The sequence below is a fragment of the Protomyctophum parallelum genome (assembly GCF_964188405.1).
Source record: "Protomyctophum parallelum genome assembly, chromosome: 16".
In the NCBI taxonomy this organism is placed as follows: Eukaryota; Metazoa; Chordata; class Actinopteri; order Myctophiformes; family Myctophidae; genus Protomyctophum; species Protomyctophum parallelum.
In genome coordinates this window covers 16,514,509-16,531,491 of record NC_139711.1, presented here as the reverse complement: position 1 = coordinate 16,531,491, position 16,983 = coordinate 16,514,509, and the positions used below count along the sequence as shown (strand labels likewise).

The 16,983-nt window shown below is 40.1% G+C and overlaps 4 protein-coding genes across 4 annotated transcripts; 2 read left to right on the top strand and 2 right to left on the bottom strand.

Moving 5' to 3' along the window:
- The first annotated feature begins 1,428 nt into the window (after positions 1 to 1,428).
- pttg1 (PTTG1 regulator of sister chromatid separation, securin) lies at positions 1,429 to 4,662 on the top strand. Its single transcript, XM_083785838.1, has 6 exons — positions 1,429 to 1,515; positions 1,827 to 1,916; positions 2,955 to 3,091; positions 3,201 to 3,282; positions 3,540 to 3,695; positions 4,460 to 4,662. The coding sequence occupies exons 2-6, from the start codon at positions 1,832 to 1,834 to the stop codon at positions 4,534 to 4,536; spliced, it is 537 nt and encodes a 178-aa protein (XP_083641964.1). The 5' UTR covers positions 1,429 to 1,515; positions 1,827 to 1,831; the 3' UTR covers positions 4,537 to 4,662.
- Positions 4,663 to 5,198: 536 nt separating this feature from the next.
- On the top strand, positions 5,199 to 6,511 carry sowahd (sosondowah ankyrin repeat domain family d). Its single transcript, XM_083785836.1, has one exon. It carries the CDS (start codon positions 5,288 to 5,290, stop codon positions 6,302 to 6,304), a length of 1,017 nt encoding a protein of 338 aa, XP_083641962.1. The 5' UTR covers positions 5,199 to 5,287; the 3' UTR covers positions 6,305 to 6,511.
- A 227-nt stretch (positions 6,512 to 6,738) lies between these two features.
- rpl39 (ribosomal protein L39) lies at positions 6,739 to 8,778 on the bottom strand. Its single transcript, XM_083785840.1, has 3 exons — positions 8,703 to 8,778; positions 8,293 to 8,396; positions 6,739 to 6,962 (listed from the first exon to the last, which is right to left on the bottom strand). The coding sequence occupies exons 1-3, from the start codon at positions 8,703 to 8,705 to the stop codon at positions 6,914 to 6,916; spliced, it is 156 nt and encodes a 51-aa protein (XP_083641966.1). The 5' UTR covers positions 8,706 to 8,778; the 3' UTR covers positions 6,739 to 6,913.
- Positions 8,779 to 9,769: 991 nt separating this feature from the next.
- On the bottom strand, positions 9,770 to 15,015 carry upf3b (UPF3B regulator of nonsense mediated mRNA decay). Its single transcript, XM_083785825.1, has 10 exons — positions 14,800 to 15,015; positions 12,961 to 13,067; positions 12,759 to 12,865; positions 12,284 to 12,382; positions 12,006 to 12,116; positions 11,854 to 11,897; positions 11,568 to 11,756; positions 11,317 to 11,468; positions 10,907 to 11,234; positions 9,770 to 10,816 (listed from the first exon to the last, which is right to left on the bottom strand). The coding sequence occupies exons 1-10, from the start codon at positions 14,908 to 14,910 to the stop codon at positions 10,679 to 10,681; spliced, it is 1,386 nt and encodes a 461-aa protein (XP_083641951.1). The 5' UTR covers positions 14,911 to 15,015; the 3' UTR covers positions 9,770 to 10,678.
- Positions 15,016 to 16,983: the final 1,968 nt, after the last annotated feature.

Here is a 16,983-nt window from a genome sequence, read left to right as displayed (position 1 = left end):
TAATAATAATAATAATAATAATAATAATAATAATAATAATAATAGCTCAAATGTATTTAGTGCTTTACAAAATACCCAAAGCGCTTTACATGAAACACTAGGGACAGACAACAAGAAAACAAAAAAAGCAAAACAAGTAACAAATAGGCTACAATGATGATGCAGATGACACACAAGAGGGTAATGGCAGTTTAAACGTTTAAACACCATTTGGGAATTATGAATCGCATCAGACCAGATTTTGATATTAGTCAGTTAAATTAAACTGGAATGATGTATTTTATTTTATACCATAATGCCAGCATTGGCCCTTTCTGGGTCTGCAGCTCAAATTCGACACGTCACCACCACACCACAGTGGCCCTTTTTCCACCGGTTGGTTCCCAATGGGAACCGGTTCAGTTCTTTTTGGTTCTTAGTCCATGAGCCAGAGCTCCAAAATTGGAATGTTAATTATGAATTGAGTGGGCAAAACCATACCTATATTAGATTGTTATCACAATGAAACTTCCCCAATTGAGTACTTACACGAAGACTCTCTCTAGGACAATGATTTATTGTATTACAAATTTTACATTTTTAAATATGCAAATGAGGCCTTATGTAGGAAAATATGCAAAATAATCGAAACTATGAAAAAGCTATACTGTGGAAGGGTTATCATGTATTCATTTACTTGTATTGATCCTATAAACAATTTAATATAGGTCTAGTTTTTCCCACCAATTTTGGAGCTCTGGCTCATGGACTAAGAACCAAAAAGAACTGAACCGGTTCCCATTGGAACCAACAGGTGGAAAGGGGGTTAGTGAGTGCAGTGCCCGGTGTCGAGTCGGTCAACCCATGGTTCTCCAGAACCGCCCCATTTCCAACTTAATTGCATCTTTCCAACAGGCACCAGGGCTCCAACGGGCACCACTTTAATTAACTTTTTAATTGGGGACAGTCAAATAGCATATAATATATGGTCATTCAATTCAATTTTATTAAAGTGTCAAATCACAACAAGTTGTCTCAAGACACTTTAAATATAGGCCCCTAGGCTAGAGCAGAAAATTGACAGACCACCCATCGACCGTGTTGGGGGACAGAGGGAATAGGAAAAAAAAGATAGACATTGAGGAGAATATACAGGCAAATAAATTAAAGTATAGCATAGCAATAACAATAGTAATGAATGAAAAGTGTAAGCTAATATAATATGGTATAACAATATGTTGTCATAATATATAAGGATGTCACCCATTTATTTTGAAATTATTATTATTAAGATTCATTTAAACACTTTTATACTCGGATTGGCTGTAAACTCTTGCAGCAAATATTTTTTGTTATTGTATGTATACCATCGTTCAATAAAGATAGCAAAAGAAAAAAAGACCGTGGGCGACCGCTCGACCAATGGGGTGATAGGATACTGGTTTCAAAAGGAAGCAAGCAGCAGCGTTTTAGTACCAAAACAAAACACAGCACAACGAGATACTGCGACTACTCTGCTAGCCTGTAACAGTCGAGGTATGTATTAATGTAAATAAATGCTATGTTAGGTTATATCGACTTTATGCACAGACACTTTTTTTAACTTGAAGCGCAAGCCGCGCAACTGGAAGGAAGGAAAGGAAAAATAGTCACGGTTTCAACTTTAAGTCAACGTTAAGTAGCAACTAGCATGAACCTTGGCTAAGTACATTAACGTCTGCTGCTGATTTCTCTGTTCACTCTGTTTATCAGTACGATAAAGTTATGAATAGCCCTGGTTGATTAAAAATGCATCCATTACTACTTTGCAGACAAGAATAACAGCTCAACTTTCTATGTTCATACAGGAAATATGGCAACCATTTCTTTTGCGGATAGAGAAAATGCAGGCATTGTACCTGCATTGAAGGCACGACCGCGGCTACAGTCTGCTCCAGGTATGAAGACAGTGGATTTGAGCTTTGCGTGAATGTAGCTCTGGTCATAGCTTAGCCCAAACATTTAGATTCTCGTAGAGGTTTTTTTCGATTCTGACGAATAGAGAGATTCGTCAGAATCGAAAAAACCCTCTACGAGAATCTAAATGTTTGGGCTAGTCATAGCCCCTCTCGGAACCCTCCATAAAGCTTTTCTGAAATGTTGATGTCGCTTTATTGTAGGGTCCCTGTTCATAACTATATTTTCGTATGGGAATTTTGGAACGCGGACATAAATATGCTCACTAACATCGTATCTGCGGCGTTTGACGGCCTTTTTTAGTTTAAGTTATTCTGAATTCGTGAACTATAAGTACCCTACCTATACAAACCGCTGCGAATATCTCCTGTGGCACGGAAGCCGTTAAGTATTTTTAATCTTTGTTTGACCGATTTGGTCGCTTTATTTCTTGTTTGTTTACCGTTTATTGTACCGGTGTGCGGTTGGCTTGTGCGGCTACGTCCCTGCCTCTGACCTGCTCTGTCATAGCTATAGCGCCACTAGCTAGCCAGATAGGCGGTACAATGAGGTGTCAATAAACAAGGAAGGAAGAGAAGAATCAAAGCGACCAAATCGGTCAAACAAAGATTAAAAATACTTAACGGCTTCCGCGCCACAGGAGATATTCGCAGCGGCATGTATAGGTACTTATACTTCACATATTCAGAAGCCCTCACACTAAAAAATGTCGTCAAAGAGCGCAGACAGGCCGTAAACACTGTGTTTATGTTTTATGTCCGCGTACCAGGTGGCAGGATACTGCTGGAACAGGACCCCCATGGTCTGTCGTCAAAAATGTCAGAAACTTCAGTACCATTGGGTTCTGCTTGGAGGGCTAGGCTAGTCATAGCTTAAGGGCTTCGGGCCTCTTAAGGCTAGCTATTGACCAGAGCTAGCGTGGAAGAAATATTTGCCATTTGGGTATCCATGTACTTGTATCCCTTTTAGCCGTATTACATTTCTGATTACTGAAGTTTTTTATTTATTTTATTTTTAAGATGTCATGTTAAAGACTCCTTTAACTGGCAAAAAGTTCCATACACCTCTGAAGTCTCATCGCAAGGGTTTGGGTGCATTCAACCAGATCACTGCAACTCCTGCTATAAACAGACAGGAGAAATCTCAAAAGACACAGGTACATGTCCTGTATACATGAATTGTTCTAGAAAATTGTGTGAATATCGTTTTTATATTGGGTTTTATCTCCTTAAGTACTAAGATTGACTGTCATAACTCTTCTCTAGGAAACTGATGTCTCATGTGATACTCAGACCAAAGTGGAAGAATACCCGGATATCGAGGTGTTATTTCCTTATGACCCACTAGGTAACTGCTCTTTTTTTCACTCTACTTCAGAGTATTTATCACTCGTTTTCACAAACGCAGAAGGTCAACTACTACCTGAGAACAATTTGTGTACATGAGTAAAAATATTTTTGGAATATCTTTATACAACAGAATCAAGAATGGAATGATCGCTTTCAAAGGGATCATCCAAGTGGACTGCTGGTTTGCACTCTCATTTAGGGTGGCACTGGCACAAGTGTTTTCTTCAGGCTAATTTGTTTTTTTCTTGTTTACAGAGTTTGAGAAGGACATGCTTGAGTATGTGGTCCCTATTGGTTGCCTTTCTCTGTCGGGACTGGCTTGTTACCCAAATATGCCATGTCTCCCTGAGGACGACTTTGAACTGTCGTTTGAGGAACCAATGTCTCCATTAAAGATGCCAGAAAGTTCAGGTATTTTGATGATGGGGCATGTTGGGGATACTGAAAACAAACATATACTTGGCTGCCTCTCAAAAATGTGTTTGAATAATTTGCGTGTCATTATTGTCGGGGAAAACAGGTTCATGTTGCTGGAGATTTGTGGTATTGTATGCAATACCTGTACAGGAAAAACGCATGACATCTGTTTAGAAGGAGCAAGGTGACATGTAAAAGGAAAGAGAAAAAAATTGTCAGTTGAGAGTCAGTGTCCAATAACTAATGCACTACGATTTTGGCTCGTCTGTACCCCCCCCCCACACACACACACACACACACTTTTATTCGGCTCTAAAATAGGAGTATGAATCGCGCCTAACAAGCATAATCCATAATGGAAACCCTTGATCCTCAGCATCAAACCTCATATCTGATCTAAGTTAGGCACCTTTGCATCAAACTACTTTAAATCCTGCTATGCCCTTCATTAATCACTCATCTGTTTTGACTAAAGTTTTTTTCCATTCTTCCATCGCCATACTATCTCATAAACTTAGATTACAGTACCTGCTCACCTTAATGGAATCAGTGGTAGAATAGACACTGTTATGGGACACCAATAGTCAATTTAGTACTGTATAAATTTGATGCTACTTCATCTGGTTTATTAATCACTTGTTTTGCATGTCTGTCAAAAATAAGATTGATGGGAATGTCCATTACAAACATGGCAATGACCCCTGAAACCGCATTTGACTTAACTCTGTATTTACATGTTGTTCACCATCTCTCCCCAGACCATTATGCAGAACTGGATGCCTTCCTTCAGACAATCGATGAGTTGACCGTTGACTTTCCTCCTGAATGCTATTAAATGTTTTACTTATTCAGTCACTCTTAATATATTTTGAGCTGTTGTATTGACCAGACGTTTTGACTGTCTGTGTGACAATGTTTTACTGACTTCTTTAATTTTGTATTAATAAAGGTTTTTCCTCAATGTCCGTGTATTCTGATCACACTGACTGAAAGTATTTTGTGACTGCTTGCTTCCTCCTATTCGGCAGTGGGTTGTCACATGTTAAGGTTTCTTGCCATTGGCTTTGCCAGAGTATGAACTTTGTATCGGTTCCTCAAACGGCAGCCAGTCTGGATTAACGGGAGAGAGATATGCCGTGTTTATTAAACTGAGTTTATTGTAGTTTGATATAACCTATACACTATGATACTCGACACTGGTTTTTAAAATTGGGAACAAGTTGACGGCACACCAGTTTACTTTGAGTCTTTAACGCAGGTGAGCGGAAAGGAACTGGTCAATTTTACCCCAAGGTGTATTTTTCCAAATGGCCACTGAGGCTTTAAATGTACACAGGTTGTATATCTCAACACGAATATATTGCCAGACTACTCTTTTATTAAAGAGGAAGTAGATCTCTGGACATTGGCATTTTTCTAATATTTCGGACAACTTTGTACATGCTACGATATCTACTTACAGGATAATGCAGGGAATGACTCCATTCGAGTGGAGGGAAGTATTTCCTTGTTTGTAATTTACTATACCGCTTGTTTGCAGTATAAATACAGGAAGGGTGCAAGTCGTGCAACAAATCCCAAGCAACATGTATGAGAGCAACAAGCAAACGCTCGATGATACCAGTTCTACGCCTGATGTCTGTGGGGGAACGACAGTGTCCAAAAGTCGAACCGGCTCTGAACGGACTCCTGGAAATGACACCCACGGCAATGGATCTCGGCGAGCTCTGGTGGAGCGATTGTCCAGATATGGAATGCAAGTGCTGCCCGTGTCCGGTGCCTGGGCACGTAGGTCGATACTGCAGAGGCAAGACGCGTCTGACGACGTTTGCAGCGGACTCCATGGACTGTCCACAGGAACGCCAGAAAGAGCATCACTCACCCCGGCTATGCGCAAGAAGTACTTGAAAGAATTACTTTTGAGCAATTCATCGCACAGTGGCTTGGGTAGCGTGCTGTCTTCGGGAAATTACCATGCGTCTTTAAGGGACGAGACAGACGCCCCAGGGACAGACTGGGCGCTATATCCGATGGAGCACGCATGGATGTTGTCTGCTGTAGATGGAAACTATGACATTATAATGGAGTTTATCACCGAGGATCCAAATCTGTTGACCAGGAAGGATTTTGTTAGCGGGTACACTGTTCTGCACTGGCTGGCCAAAAAGGGACAAGACGAGGTTCTTATCAAACTTTTAAGGTACGCTGAGGGTGTGGGCATTCCCGTAAACGTGAATCTGAAAGGCAGCGGGGGGCTGACCCCACTTCATGTCGCAACCATGCACTGTCAGTACATGGTAATAAAGCATCTGGTGGGTGCTTTCGGTGCTAATATCGATGCCATGGACTACAACGGGAGAAGAGCCTGTCAATATCTGAAGGGAAACGCCCCACTGGAAATGAAGGAACTTCTTGGCAGTGATGAGCACAGTTGTGTTGGGGCAGAAAATGTCAACAACAGTGCAGGGGGTGTTCAGCTGGCATGTGAAGAGGATGAAGTGAGCGAGGAAGCAAACTCTTTTGACCGGACGAGAAATGGTAGCTGGCGGTTTGGATCGTTCAGAAAGATGTTTTCCCAATTTTCTTTTGGGAACAGAAGTTGAAATATTGTATTACAGAGATTACGTATGCAGTCAAATTTGCTACCAGATTGTGAACTGCCTTATTAGCATATCCTAGGATTAGGAAGGCTGACGTGGCAGTAGATTCCAGTTTGACAATATTCGACTTCATGCAAATGATTCAGAGTTATTATAGAAAGTGCATGGGCAACTTTAAGCCAGTTAAGCATAATTTCCACATTTTAAAATCATAACCTGAACCATAAGATATTCACATGAACCAAGGAAAAATAATCTCATACAGAACACTGCCAAAATAAAGTTTTACTCATGTACCTGATGCAATAAACACATTGAACAATCCTTCTGCAATTCTTGTCAACATTAGCACAACCCCATTTTGTTTTACATATGCCCCCCACCCCCCCCCATCCACTTTTGTGCCACAGCAGTCATTACACTCAAACTCAGTCAAATTTCTGGTTATCAAAGGATTTATTGTCAAACAAATATAACCAGAGTTATCTGTACAAAAAAAAGACAGGCTTCAGATGGTATGGCTTCTTCTCCAGGTCCGGGCCAAGCAGGTGGTGGTACTGGCAGATGTTCCATGCTGAAAGGGGATGCTGGAGGTTCCAATGAGCCATGTGCTTACAGACCAAGCTTTGTCCTCCTCCAGTGTCTCCTCTTGGAGTTGTACCTTAAAAGAAATGTGGAAAATCGAGTCAGTAAAATCTAGGGAGGAGTTCAACCTAACCACACACACTCAGGATTGTTAGCATTGACTTATTACATATTGTCACTGGAATTGTAGACACATGGGGACATGCTTACTGTAATCCATCAAATACCAAGAGGGCACACATATGAAACTCATGTCTTAGTTCTGCAACGGACACCAAACTTGCTAAAGATTGAATAGCAAGGCCTGCATTATGTTTCAGGAAGGTAGAAAAATACAGTTCCTATATTACAGATTAAACAATAAAGCATTAAAAAAATACACATGCAAAATAAAAGGTAAATATATGCACCAGTTTGTCTTTATGTTGCTGACGCAATTAAAAAACCAATTAATAAATGTGCCATTGCTGAAGACGTTAACACATTAGTGGTTAATTTAGTCTAATTTACCATAAGTGTACTGCTCATTTAATTGCCACATGTATCTTATAGGGATATTCTTTAAAAAAAAATTAGTCAATATGAACTTCATGTTCACGAGGAAGCAAAAACCAGATTTAACAATGCAGGCCAAGCCAACTTTTACTCATACCTGGGCACAGTAAACCATTCACAGATGAGATAAATTGTGTGCTAAATGAGCTAGGTCTTAACTGATGTCACAGCAACAGAGCATCCTCATCACTGGTGTGATCAGGAGTTGTGTATTCTGTTGCTGAATGACGCTCTCAGCAGGATTAATGACAATACTCCACAGAACTGAAGTACTGCAATTGCAGACCTGCTTTACACAATTTCTCCAATAATACTGCCATGAGATGCAAATCCTATGGCTCACCCATACAACCAGTCATTCAAAATCATTATAGTGATGGGAAGTAGGCAAGCACTTCCAGGTGAATAGCCACATTGAGTTCAGGTTTTATCTTAAGCATGCAAAGCCTTCATCAGCGTTCAATTTTAAGCACAGATAAGTGGTCCTCCAATCATAACTCCTAGTATTTCTCCATTGTGTTGACCTGCCATTCCATCCCTATGTAGCGCCCCGGAGTGCTAGGCTACATGGCTAGGTTTGCATGAGCATCAGGTGAATGCATGAGTTTTATATAAAACGTATGCATAACATGCATGTAAGATGTAAGGATGAAAATAATTAACTGGCGTCCCAAAGAACGCTTGCTGCTCTGGATGATTATAGAGATCAGTTGATAATGCCATGTTTGGAGGCTAGGCTGTTTGTAGTGAGGCTGTCAAGAAAAATAAGGCTAAGCTGATGGCCGTAGCGAAATCAACTATGTGAAGCTAATTGTGCAGAACCAACCAAAACTCTTAAATAAACGACTAACCTGATCTTGTTGCCAGTCTTCATTCTGATCCACTGCGGGATAGGCCTGTTTTGCTTCTGCTTCTTAGCGAGAAAGCGCTTGATCCTGAAAGTCTTGTGGGACGACTGTAAACAAGAAATGGTTATTCAGCATCACATTTACTGCACTCTGATGTATACAGGATGAATTGGACAAATAGGAAAGTTGTCAATGAGCTTGAACTGAGCCGGTATCGTTAAGACGAAGGTTGACATGCGAGTGGGTACCGGCTAGCAGCACTACTGCGAAAATATATTGATCTATTGATGTCGTATATTTTTTCAAACAATATACGTTTTCCAGTCAACGGAGTACATTTTAATATGCAACTAATGTGTCGATGAATTTTTTATCAATGCCTATTACATGGATGTTTGGAGATTTGTATTTACCATTTTGTCCACAGTGCTTTCCCCACTATGGCGGTGGTCGAAGAGAAAGAAGGAAGGGGAACCGGTAGTGAATGATGTATCCCGTGTTGTCCAATCAGCGTGATCCAAATAACCAAGGAAGATCCTTGCAAATAACAGCGACACCAAGTGGATCAGTTTGCGATGAACAAAAATAAATGGTGTGAACTGACTACTGTTTTTACTTATCTAGTCTCTGAAACACCATGCTGGGCGTCGAAAATCTTAAATCTTAAAATTAAATTAACTTGACTTCTACTCAACCATGGCACACTGACAGAAGTTGTGTATTTCTACAGCTGTGAAAAAATAAAAAAGTCCACAAAAAACTAAAATATAGATAGGACCAAAACTTCCACTCTTGGTTCACTTCTGCACCTGTGTATTTCAATGCTGACCTCTCACATCTAACATGTATAAGTCAAGTCAAGTCACCTTTATTTATATAGCACATTTAAAACAGTTGACCCAAAGTGCTTTCCATATAAAAATTACATCATAAAATACAAAATTAAAATAAACGTTTAGCAATACTTCATATAAGAAAAATACAATATAACAAAAATAGCCTACTAATTACAAAAAGGTTTAAAACATTCACAGGACTAGGAGCTGAAGGCAATGGAGAAAAGGTGAGTTTTAAGGGAGGATTTAAAACTGTCAATGGTTGGGCTGGATTTGATCTGTAGTGGAAGACTAATTCCAGAGTTTGGGGGCAATTACTGAGAAGGCTCGGTCGCCTTTGGTTTTTTGGCTGGTTGAGGGGACGGCAAGGGGCAATATGTGGGCTGTGGGTTTGTCCTTTGGTGCACCTCACATCACCAGGCTATTTCATAGTGTGTTGAGGTAGAATTGGGGGACACAGGAAGCAATATACGGTAGCTATTTATATAAACATTTGAATTTATACTGTTTAGTATCTGTTTGAGAACATGGCAAACAATATAAATGCAGCATGGTCAAAAAACGTTTAAGAAAATAAAATACTACCAAATCACTTCATGGACATTATCTATACTGGGATACAAGATAATAAAAACAAAACAAAGTACACCACAATAAAGCCTTTATTTCTCACTGTGTTAGAATCATTGGTAGAGATGTTTTCATGCTTTATTCAGTTCAGTGCATCATAGATTCATGTCTTAAAAGGAGGCATCTTTAATTAGAAAGAGGAAGGCCACAGGTTGATAACATCAGTTAAAGGTTGCATGCAGGCTGTAATAAGAGCATGGCTTATATTTCAATGTAGTCAAAAATGGCTATTTCTCCTCAATGACTGTATGGGTGTAACAGACTCCCTCCCGCTTATGGTGAAATCTTGGAAACCAAGCAGATAAACTAAATTCAAGTACAGCAGTGCTTCTAAAATTACAATTTAACTGTAAATGTGTAGATATATTTGTGTAGGAAACAAAGCTAATTAGGAACCAATCCAATTGTAAACAAAAAGCTAAACTATAATGAAAATGTCTACATAACATGTAAATGCAAACAGCGAGGAACTTAGGTGATTTGCTTTACAATGCTCATTTAGATTCACAGGACAGCTAAGTGTAGAAGTCTCATGGAAAGTTATTTGTTTTAGTTCTAAAGAGTGTTGTGCCTGAACTTAATAAGCCAAATGCCCAATTAAATATTTGCAACTCTTTCCAGCAGAAACTTTACTGTAGTAAGGTCACTTTGAGTTTATGTGGTCCAAGAAAGTTTTGGCCTGAACCCTAAGGCCAAACTCTTAAAACATGTAAAAGGATACCCTTAATTTTCAAATGAAACTGAAGAGGGTCACATTCAGGCACTAAGAGGTACCACCATCGTAGCATTGACTGAGACTGGGAGCTCTAAAATGCAGCCCCACTTGAGTTCTACGTCACATGGCTCTGTGGTGCCCAGATACTTCTGAGGGACTTGCAAGCTCCCCTCACTTGAATCAGCATGCCGTTTTTGCTGAAATTAGATCAATCATCTCCCTTCTTAGGCTCAATATCAGGCTTCCTATCTGCACCATGGGAGTCACCTCCAACTCCATCACCACCACCTGGAACTCGATTGCGGCTTCTAGTACCTGGCTGGTACAGCTGAATGGCAGGCCGATCCTGATGCACAAGGAAAACAAGATTCTTAGATTAAAAAAATAATTAGAAGAAAATACCATGTGATAAGGTGTGACAACTTAAAGACATTACCTTGTTTCTTAACCGATCTCTTTTAGCATTGTCTTCCTTTCGGGTGTCTTTCGTAGGCTTCTCTGGCCTCTCAGCATGAGAGTCTCCTGCATTCTCTGCCTTTCTCTTCTCCCACATGCGCTCCTTCTCCTTCTTCACCTCCTCCTCACGCTTCCTGTAAGTGTTCTCACCATCATGGCGTTCTCGCCGTCTGCGGCGATCGTCGTCCTGACGTCGGATACGCTCCTTCTCCTTCTGACGCCTCTCCCTATCCCGGTCACGTTCGCGCTCCCTGTCTCGATGACTGGCTTCCCGATCACGGAAGTCCTTACGCCCCTCATCATCTGGCCTGTAAATAAGATATGAACATGATTTATTCATATCACTTTTTTAAATAATTCAGTGAAAATAATGAACTTATGCCAACTCACTTTCGGACACGATCATCCTTGTTTTCACTATTCTGACGCTTCTTCAGGTCAGCACTCCCCAATGCTTCTTTCATGGGTTTTTCTGGTTTCTTGTATTTCTCTTTCGGTTTCTCTGACACAACATCATCCACTCTGTCTGGTTTCCTCAGAAGCTAGTCAGCAGCAATCAAAGACAATCATATTTGAATAATAATTATACCAAGACATACTGTTTTGCCCAAAAAATTCAGACACTCTTTTGCCGTACACACCTTGATTTTTGGTTCCTCTTTTGCATGTTCCTTTTCTTTTTCCAAGGGCTTCTCACCTTTCTTCACCTTCTCTGCATCTTTGCGCTTCCTCCTATCTTCCTCCCTCCACTTACGACGCTCTTCGTCTCGTTGACGCTTGCGCTCCAGCTCTCGTCTTCTTCTCTCCTCTTTCTTTTCCTCCCTCATTCTCTGAACACGGTAAGAGCATGTCAACATAATCATGTCAACTACGATTGTGCTCTGACAAACGTCTAAACAAAACACTATCACTACAGTACACACTTACCTGCTTGTTCTTCAAGAAGTCCAGGAGAGGAGTCGTTCTTTTAGCTTAATGTGGGTAGAAAGGGATTTACTAGTATTTGAAAAGTGCAACTTTACTAACAGGGCTCTCTCACACTGAGCAATACTAAAATCAAAATAATGCAGGTTTCCTACCTCCAAGTTCCTTAGACTTTGCCTCAATTTCTTCCAATAGAGTCTCAGGTGTAGATGTAAATTTTTCATCATCTCCATTATAATATTCCAAGAACTTCTTGTAGTCAGAGTCTAATAGTAATACAAAATAAATGATTAAAAATAAATACATTATTCATGTTAAGAGCAAGTTTTATAGGTGTTTTGATACAGCCCTGTGAGCAGTTTATGAACAAGCCACTGACTATAGAAATAAGCATTATTAAATTACCGAATACAATGCATGTTTAATAATATACCTTCCTCTATTGTTCCACATTTGGCATCCCTTTTTTTGCTTCTTTTCTTGGCAATCTTTTGAAAAGGTGCAAACTCCACAATGGCAGTATATTCCTGTCCTGTACAGAGAAATAACACATTAGATAACACCTAGCATTTATGACTTCTTGTTTCATATTGGTGATTTCTTGTATAGTATTGTATCATGTCTTTATAATACATAGGACCACAATAAAAAAAGCCTTCAGCGATTTTTGTGTTCTTTTAGAATTACTGTATAACTGTACCTCTGTACTAGTATTAATATGTGCGTGTTCAATCAATATTTAGTCAAATTGGAATGCATATGCATTTAATTGTGATTTTTTAGTAGTTGCAAATAATGTAAAGTTTCCACCGTGTTCCTTCAGTGAAATGTGCCAACCCTACTGTGAAAAAATAATCCTCCAATTTGCAAACATACCTGCCAATAAAAAGATATTGCAATGTACATACCTCTACTATCAATGAAAACATATCCATCAAAACGATCTCGGAACAAGACAATATCCTCTTGATTTTTGAAATTAATGTATGCTCGTGCAAAGAGGTGGGGGGAAAGGCTATAGAAAAATAATGAAAAAACAAGTCTGGGATAAGTACAATTTAGCAAAAGACCACCAAAGATTTGGTAATACAATAAAGTGATATTTTTCACCTGGTGTCAGTAGAAAAGAATTCTAAATAGTCAATTTCTGGAAGCGGTTGTAACTGTTCCTCAAGTTCCTCCTTGGTCAGACTGGGTGGTAGACGTCTTATCACGATCTGTCAACAGATATAATTAGGGGAAAACCTAGCCATGGTTTACATGACGCTCGTACTTTTACGACAGCAATGTTTCAGGGCTAGAAAAAAACATGATATTATTATTAATATTATTATTGTTATGATCTATAGCTCTCTAATGCCGTCAAGAGCAGTAAGGCAGAGCTGCCATGTCTCACCCTTTGAGTGTGACAGTCACGCAATTTAACCCTTTAACACGCACCACGCCACACATGCCATTTCACACGCATTATAATGATAAATAACAATCTTCTCTGCGGCTCCGCCGCGTAATAACGCACGCTCCTCACAAACGGTAAAATAGCCGATCTGCATGCAGCGCTGATATATGCAGGAGGGTAAACAAAACAGTGGACCAAAATCGTCAGCAGGGACCCTGACTGTGTGACGCATGGAAATGAGCCATGCGGAGTTTAACATCGCTTCGAAATATTTTTCATGGAAGACAATATTATAGCCCCCACAAGTTACAACAATTGAGTAAGTGACCTGTGACTATCTCTCTTCTATACTGGTGTGTGGCGTCTCTTGCGTGATATGAGGAAGTGGAACGGTGCCATAGCCCGTGCACATTATAGGGACAAAGTCGTGTGTGTGTGTGTGTGTGTGTGTGTGTGTGTGTGTGTGTGTGTGTGTGAAGTGAAGGGGCCGCATCGCGACTTGTTTCTGTTCATAGAGAGAGAGAGAGCCCACAGATGTGTTTGAACTAAGAAAATGTAAAAATAAGTCAGTTTTCTGACATATTCCCCAATTTCCACTGAGATTATGGGGTGAATGAATGTGGCCAGACCCATCTTCTCTTTCTGTCATAGTGACATTGTCCTGCATCAGATCATGTCCAAATCAGGTTCTCCAATCTCCAGTAGCCTCTTCAGCTTTTTGAAGATTTTTTGAGTGGTCCCTTACGGAGCTATGTGTGTGGCTGGCTGGGTCTGAGCACTATGTGTGTGGCTTGCTGGCTGGCTGGGTCTGAGCACTATGTGTGTGGCTTGCTGGCTGGCTGGGTCTGAGCACTATGTGTGTGGCTTGCTGGCTGGCTGGGTCTGAGCACTATGTGTGTGGCTTGCTGGCTGGCTGGGTCTGAGCACTATGTGTGTGGCTTGCTGGCTGGCTGGGTCTGAGCACTGTGTGGCTTGCTGGCTGGCTGGGTCTGAGTACTATGTGTGTGGCTGGCTGGCTGGCTGGCTGGGTCTGAGTACTATGTGTGTGGCTTGCTGGCTGGCTGGCTGGGTCTGAGGGTGAGGAGCATAGATAGATAGATAGATATCTTTTTCATTTCTACTTTAAGCATGAGGAGGCTGTCAGTGCAGGGAGAGCAGCTGGCATGGAGGTGAAGACATCAGTGTTAAGGTTAAATATCAACGTTAAAACGGGCCAAATCGACATAAAAAAAGCCAATTTTTTTCGCCGCCGCCCTTCGGACGGCGTCGAACACATTAAGACACTAGAGTCTCACTCTTGACATTTTCTGAAATATGGCAGCCCTGAGTAAGGCTATATGGAACAGAGCTAGTTATGATCCTTTAGCTCAGATACCAAATTATACAATAACAGTGAGTGACAAATAAACCAGTCTGGTTTTAAATATGACTGTCTGGTTTAACCAGACAGTCATATTTATAATCCTGTGTAATGCTATGACGTTCACTGAACTACATTCATTATTAGCTAATATTAACGAGCTAGGTAGGCTAGCGAGTCCTAAAGCTACCTTTGTCATGGCCTCCTTCTTTTCCTTTGGCTTTTCCAGCTTTTCTCCATCTTCACATTTTATGTCCATTTTTCTCTCTTTGGGACGAGTGTTTTCCTTGTCTTCCTTCATTGTAGCAAAGCTATTTTGTTGCCCGATTAAAATGTGTTTCCATTCCAGAGAGTGACGTCTGTTTACTTTTTAGCAAGTTAGCGAAGTCAGCTAGTTCAGTCTATTCTACTTCCTGTCTGGTATCACGGTTTCCGTAGCCTCGGAGACAGAAGGCTTTTTAGTGTGGTTGCCCGAATGGGCAACCAGACTCTTGTAACTGTGACACTTTATTATTTCACTGGAGTAGTCTTTATTTTGACGCTTTATACCTCTCACACTGTACGCTGTACGCACTTGAGCCATATGTCAAATTGACCGGAAAAATCGGGAATCGTGTGCTTGTATTTTGTTAAGAGAAATGTTGTATAGTTTAATTGATATGAATTTATTAGTGAATTAAATTTCCCCATTGACATGAATGGGAAAAGGCAAAAATTCACATTCAAGTATTTGTTCCTCGGAGACTGTAATCACTATAGTTACAAAACTTTTAGGGATAATTCAACATTATCCCTAAAATTATTTAACCTTAAAATTTTATCGGTCGGCCTCATGGTGGCGCTATAACAGCCCACTTTACCTTTTGGCTTATAACTCTTGAACCATAGGTCGTAAAATAAAATAAAAAAATTCCCTGGATTCCTTGGGTCATGACGCATCTCCCCATATAGGCCATTTTGAATTTTGTCCAAAACACACTTTTTGCTTTTCCTCCTACAGATTTTGTCCAAATCTCACAGAAATCGGCACACGTGATCTCTGGACCCATCCAATTAAAACTGAACTGCAGAATTTTGAAAGTGCGTATCGTTCGGCCGTAATCGTCTTCCGAAGTTAGTAGGAGGGGCCTATATCACAAAAAATGCCATAAATCACGAACGGAATGTCCAATCCATCCCACATTTCAATCACATGTCCGGGGTGGTTCAATCAACCAAGTTCTAAAAGCAATTCCATTTTCATCCATAGGGGGCGAGAAATGTAACCGTTTGTCGCAAAAACATGAATTTCGGGGGTTAAATCCCCTCCGAATTACTTACGCATGATCTAAGGCGTGACTTGAAATTGTAATTGGCTGGCAATACTAGTGGGAGGGGCATATGTAAGCCACTGCGGCAACCACACTCTGCAATTTTTTTTTAATTTGTGATGCCTTTGACAGATGTTTGTAGAAGTCGTTCAGTTATTGTTACATTTTGTAATTAACCTCTTAAGTCCTACATAATATATACACTTAGTCGCACAACAATGTTCAATTGTAAAAATGGCTGATCTACAAACTCACAACACAGCATTGTGAGGCTGTTTTTGAACATTTGTAAAGGATAATTTCACATGTTTCAAGTGATTAAAGGATGGATGGCTTTGCCGGCATTTAATGTGAATCACCACCAGCCCAGGTGAAATGTATGCATAGTTCTTGTGAGGCTGGAATCTATTTTACAGTATGGCTCTAGATGCGGAACATAGAAATGTTATGTCAGATTTTCACATTCAGAACCGTGTTAATCAGACCAGTGTGTGTCCATGTGGAAACCTCGTATGAATCTGATCTCAGGTCAGAATGGGTTAATCAGACCAGTGTGTGTCCATGTGGAAACCTCGTATGAATCTGATCTCAGGTCAGAATGGGTTCAATACTACTGAAGTTTCACTTGTAAGTTTGGGTAAGAAACTGTTTTTTTTTTTTTTTTTTATCAGCTTGCAGAGACTTTTTGTCTAATCACGTGGTCTGGTTCTTTATTTTCTTTACTTTATACGATAAAGCGTCCAGTACAGGAGTTATGTACAATTTGTCAATTTGCAGGTATTTAGAACAAAATTATAGACTCAAAATCTATACATGCTGCAAGTGCTCCGTCTTCCAATAAATAAGGTTTATCAAGTAGAAATACATGTTTGGTTATGGTGACATACATTTTGTGCGTTGTACATTTACATGACATTGGCAGTTATAAATAAAATTGATATAAATTAACATGTTTTGAGTACTGAGTTATTTCACCGAGCTGGTCAGTTCAGGTGAAGAAGTTTAAATGGTTTAATGTTTGAAATTATGTTAATTAATTTATTATTAGCCAAATTTGTTTGATA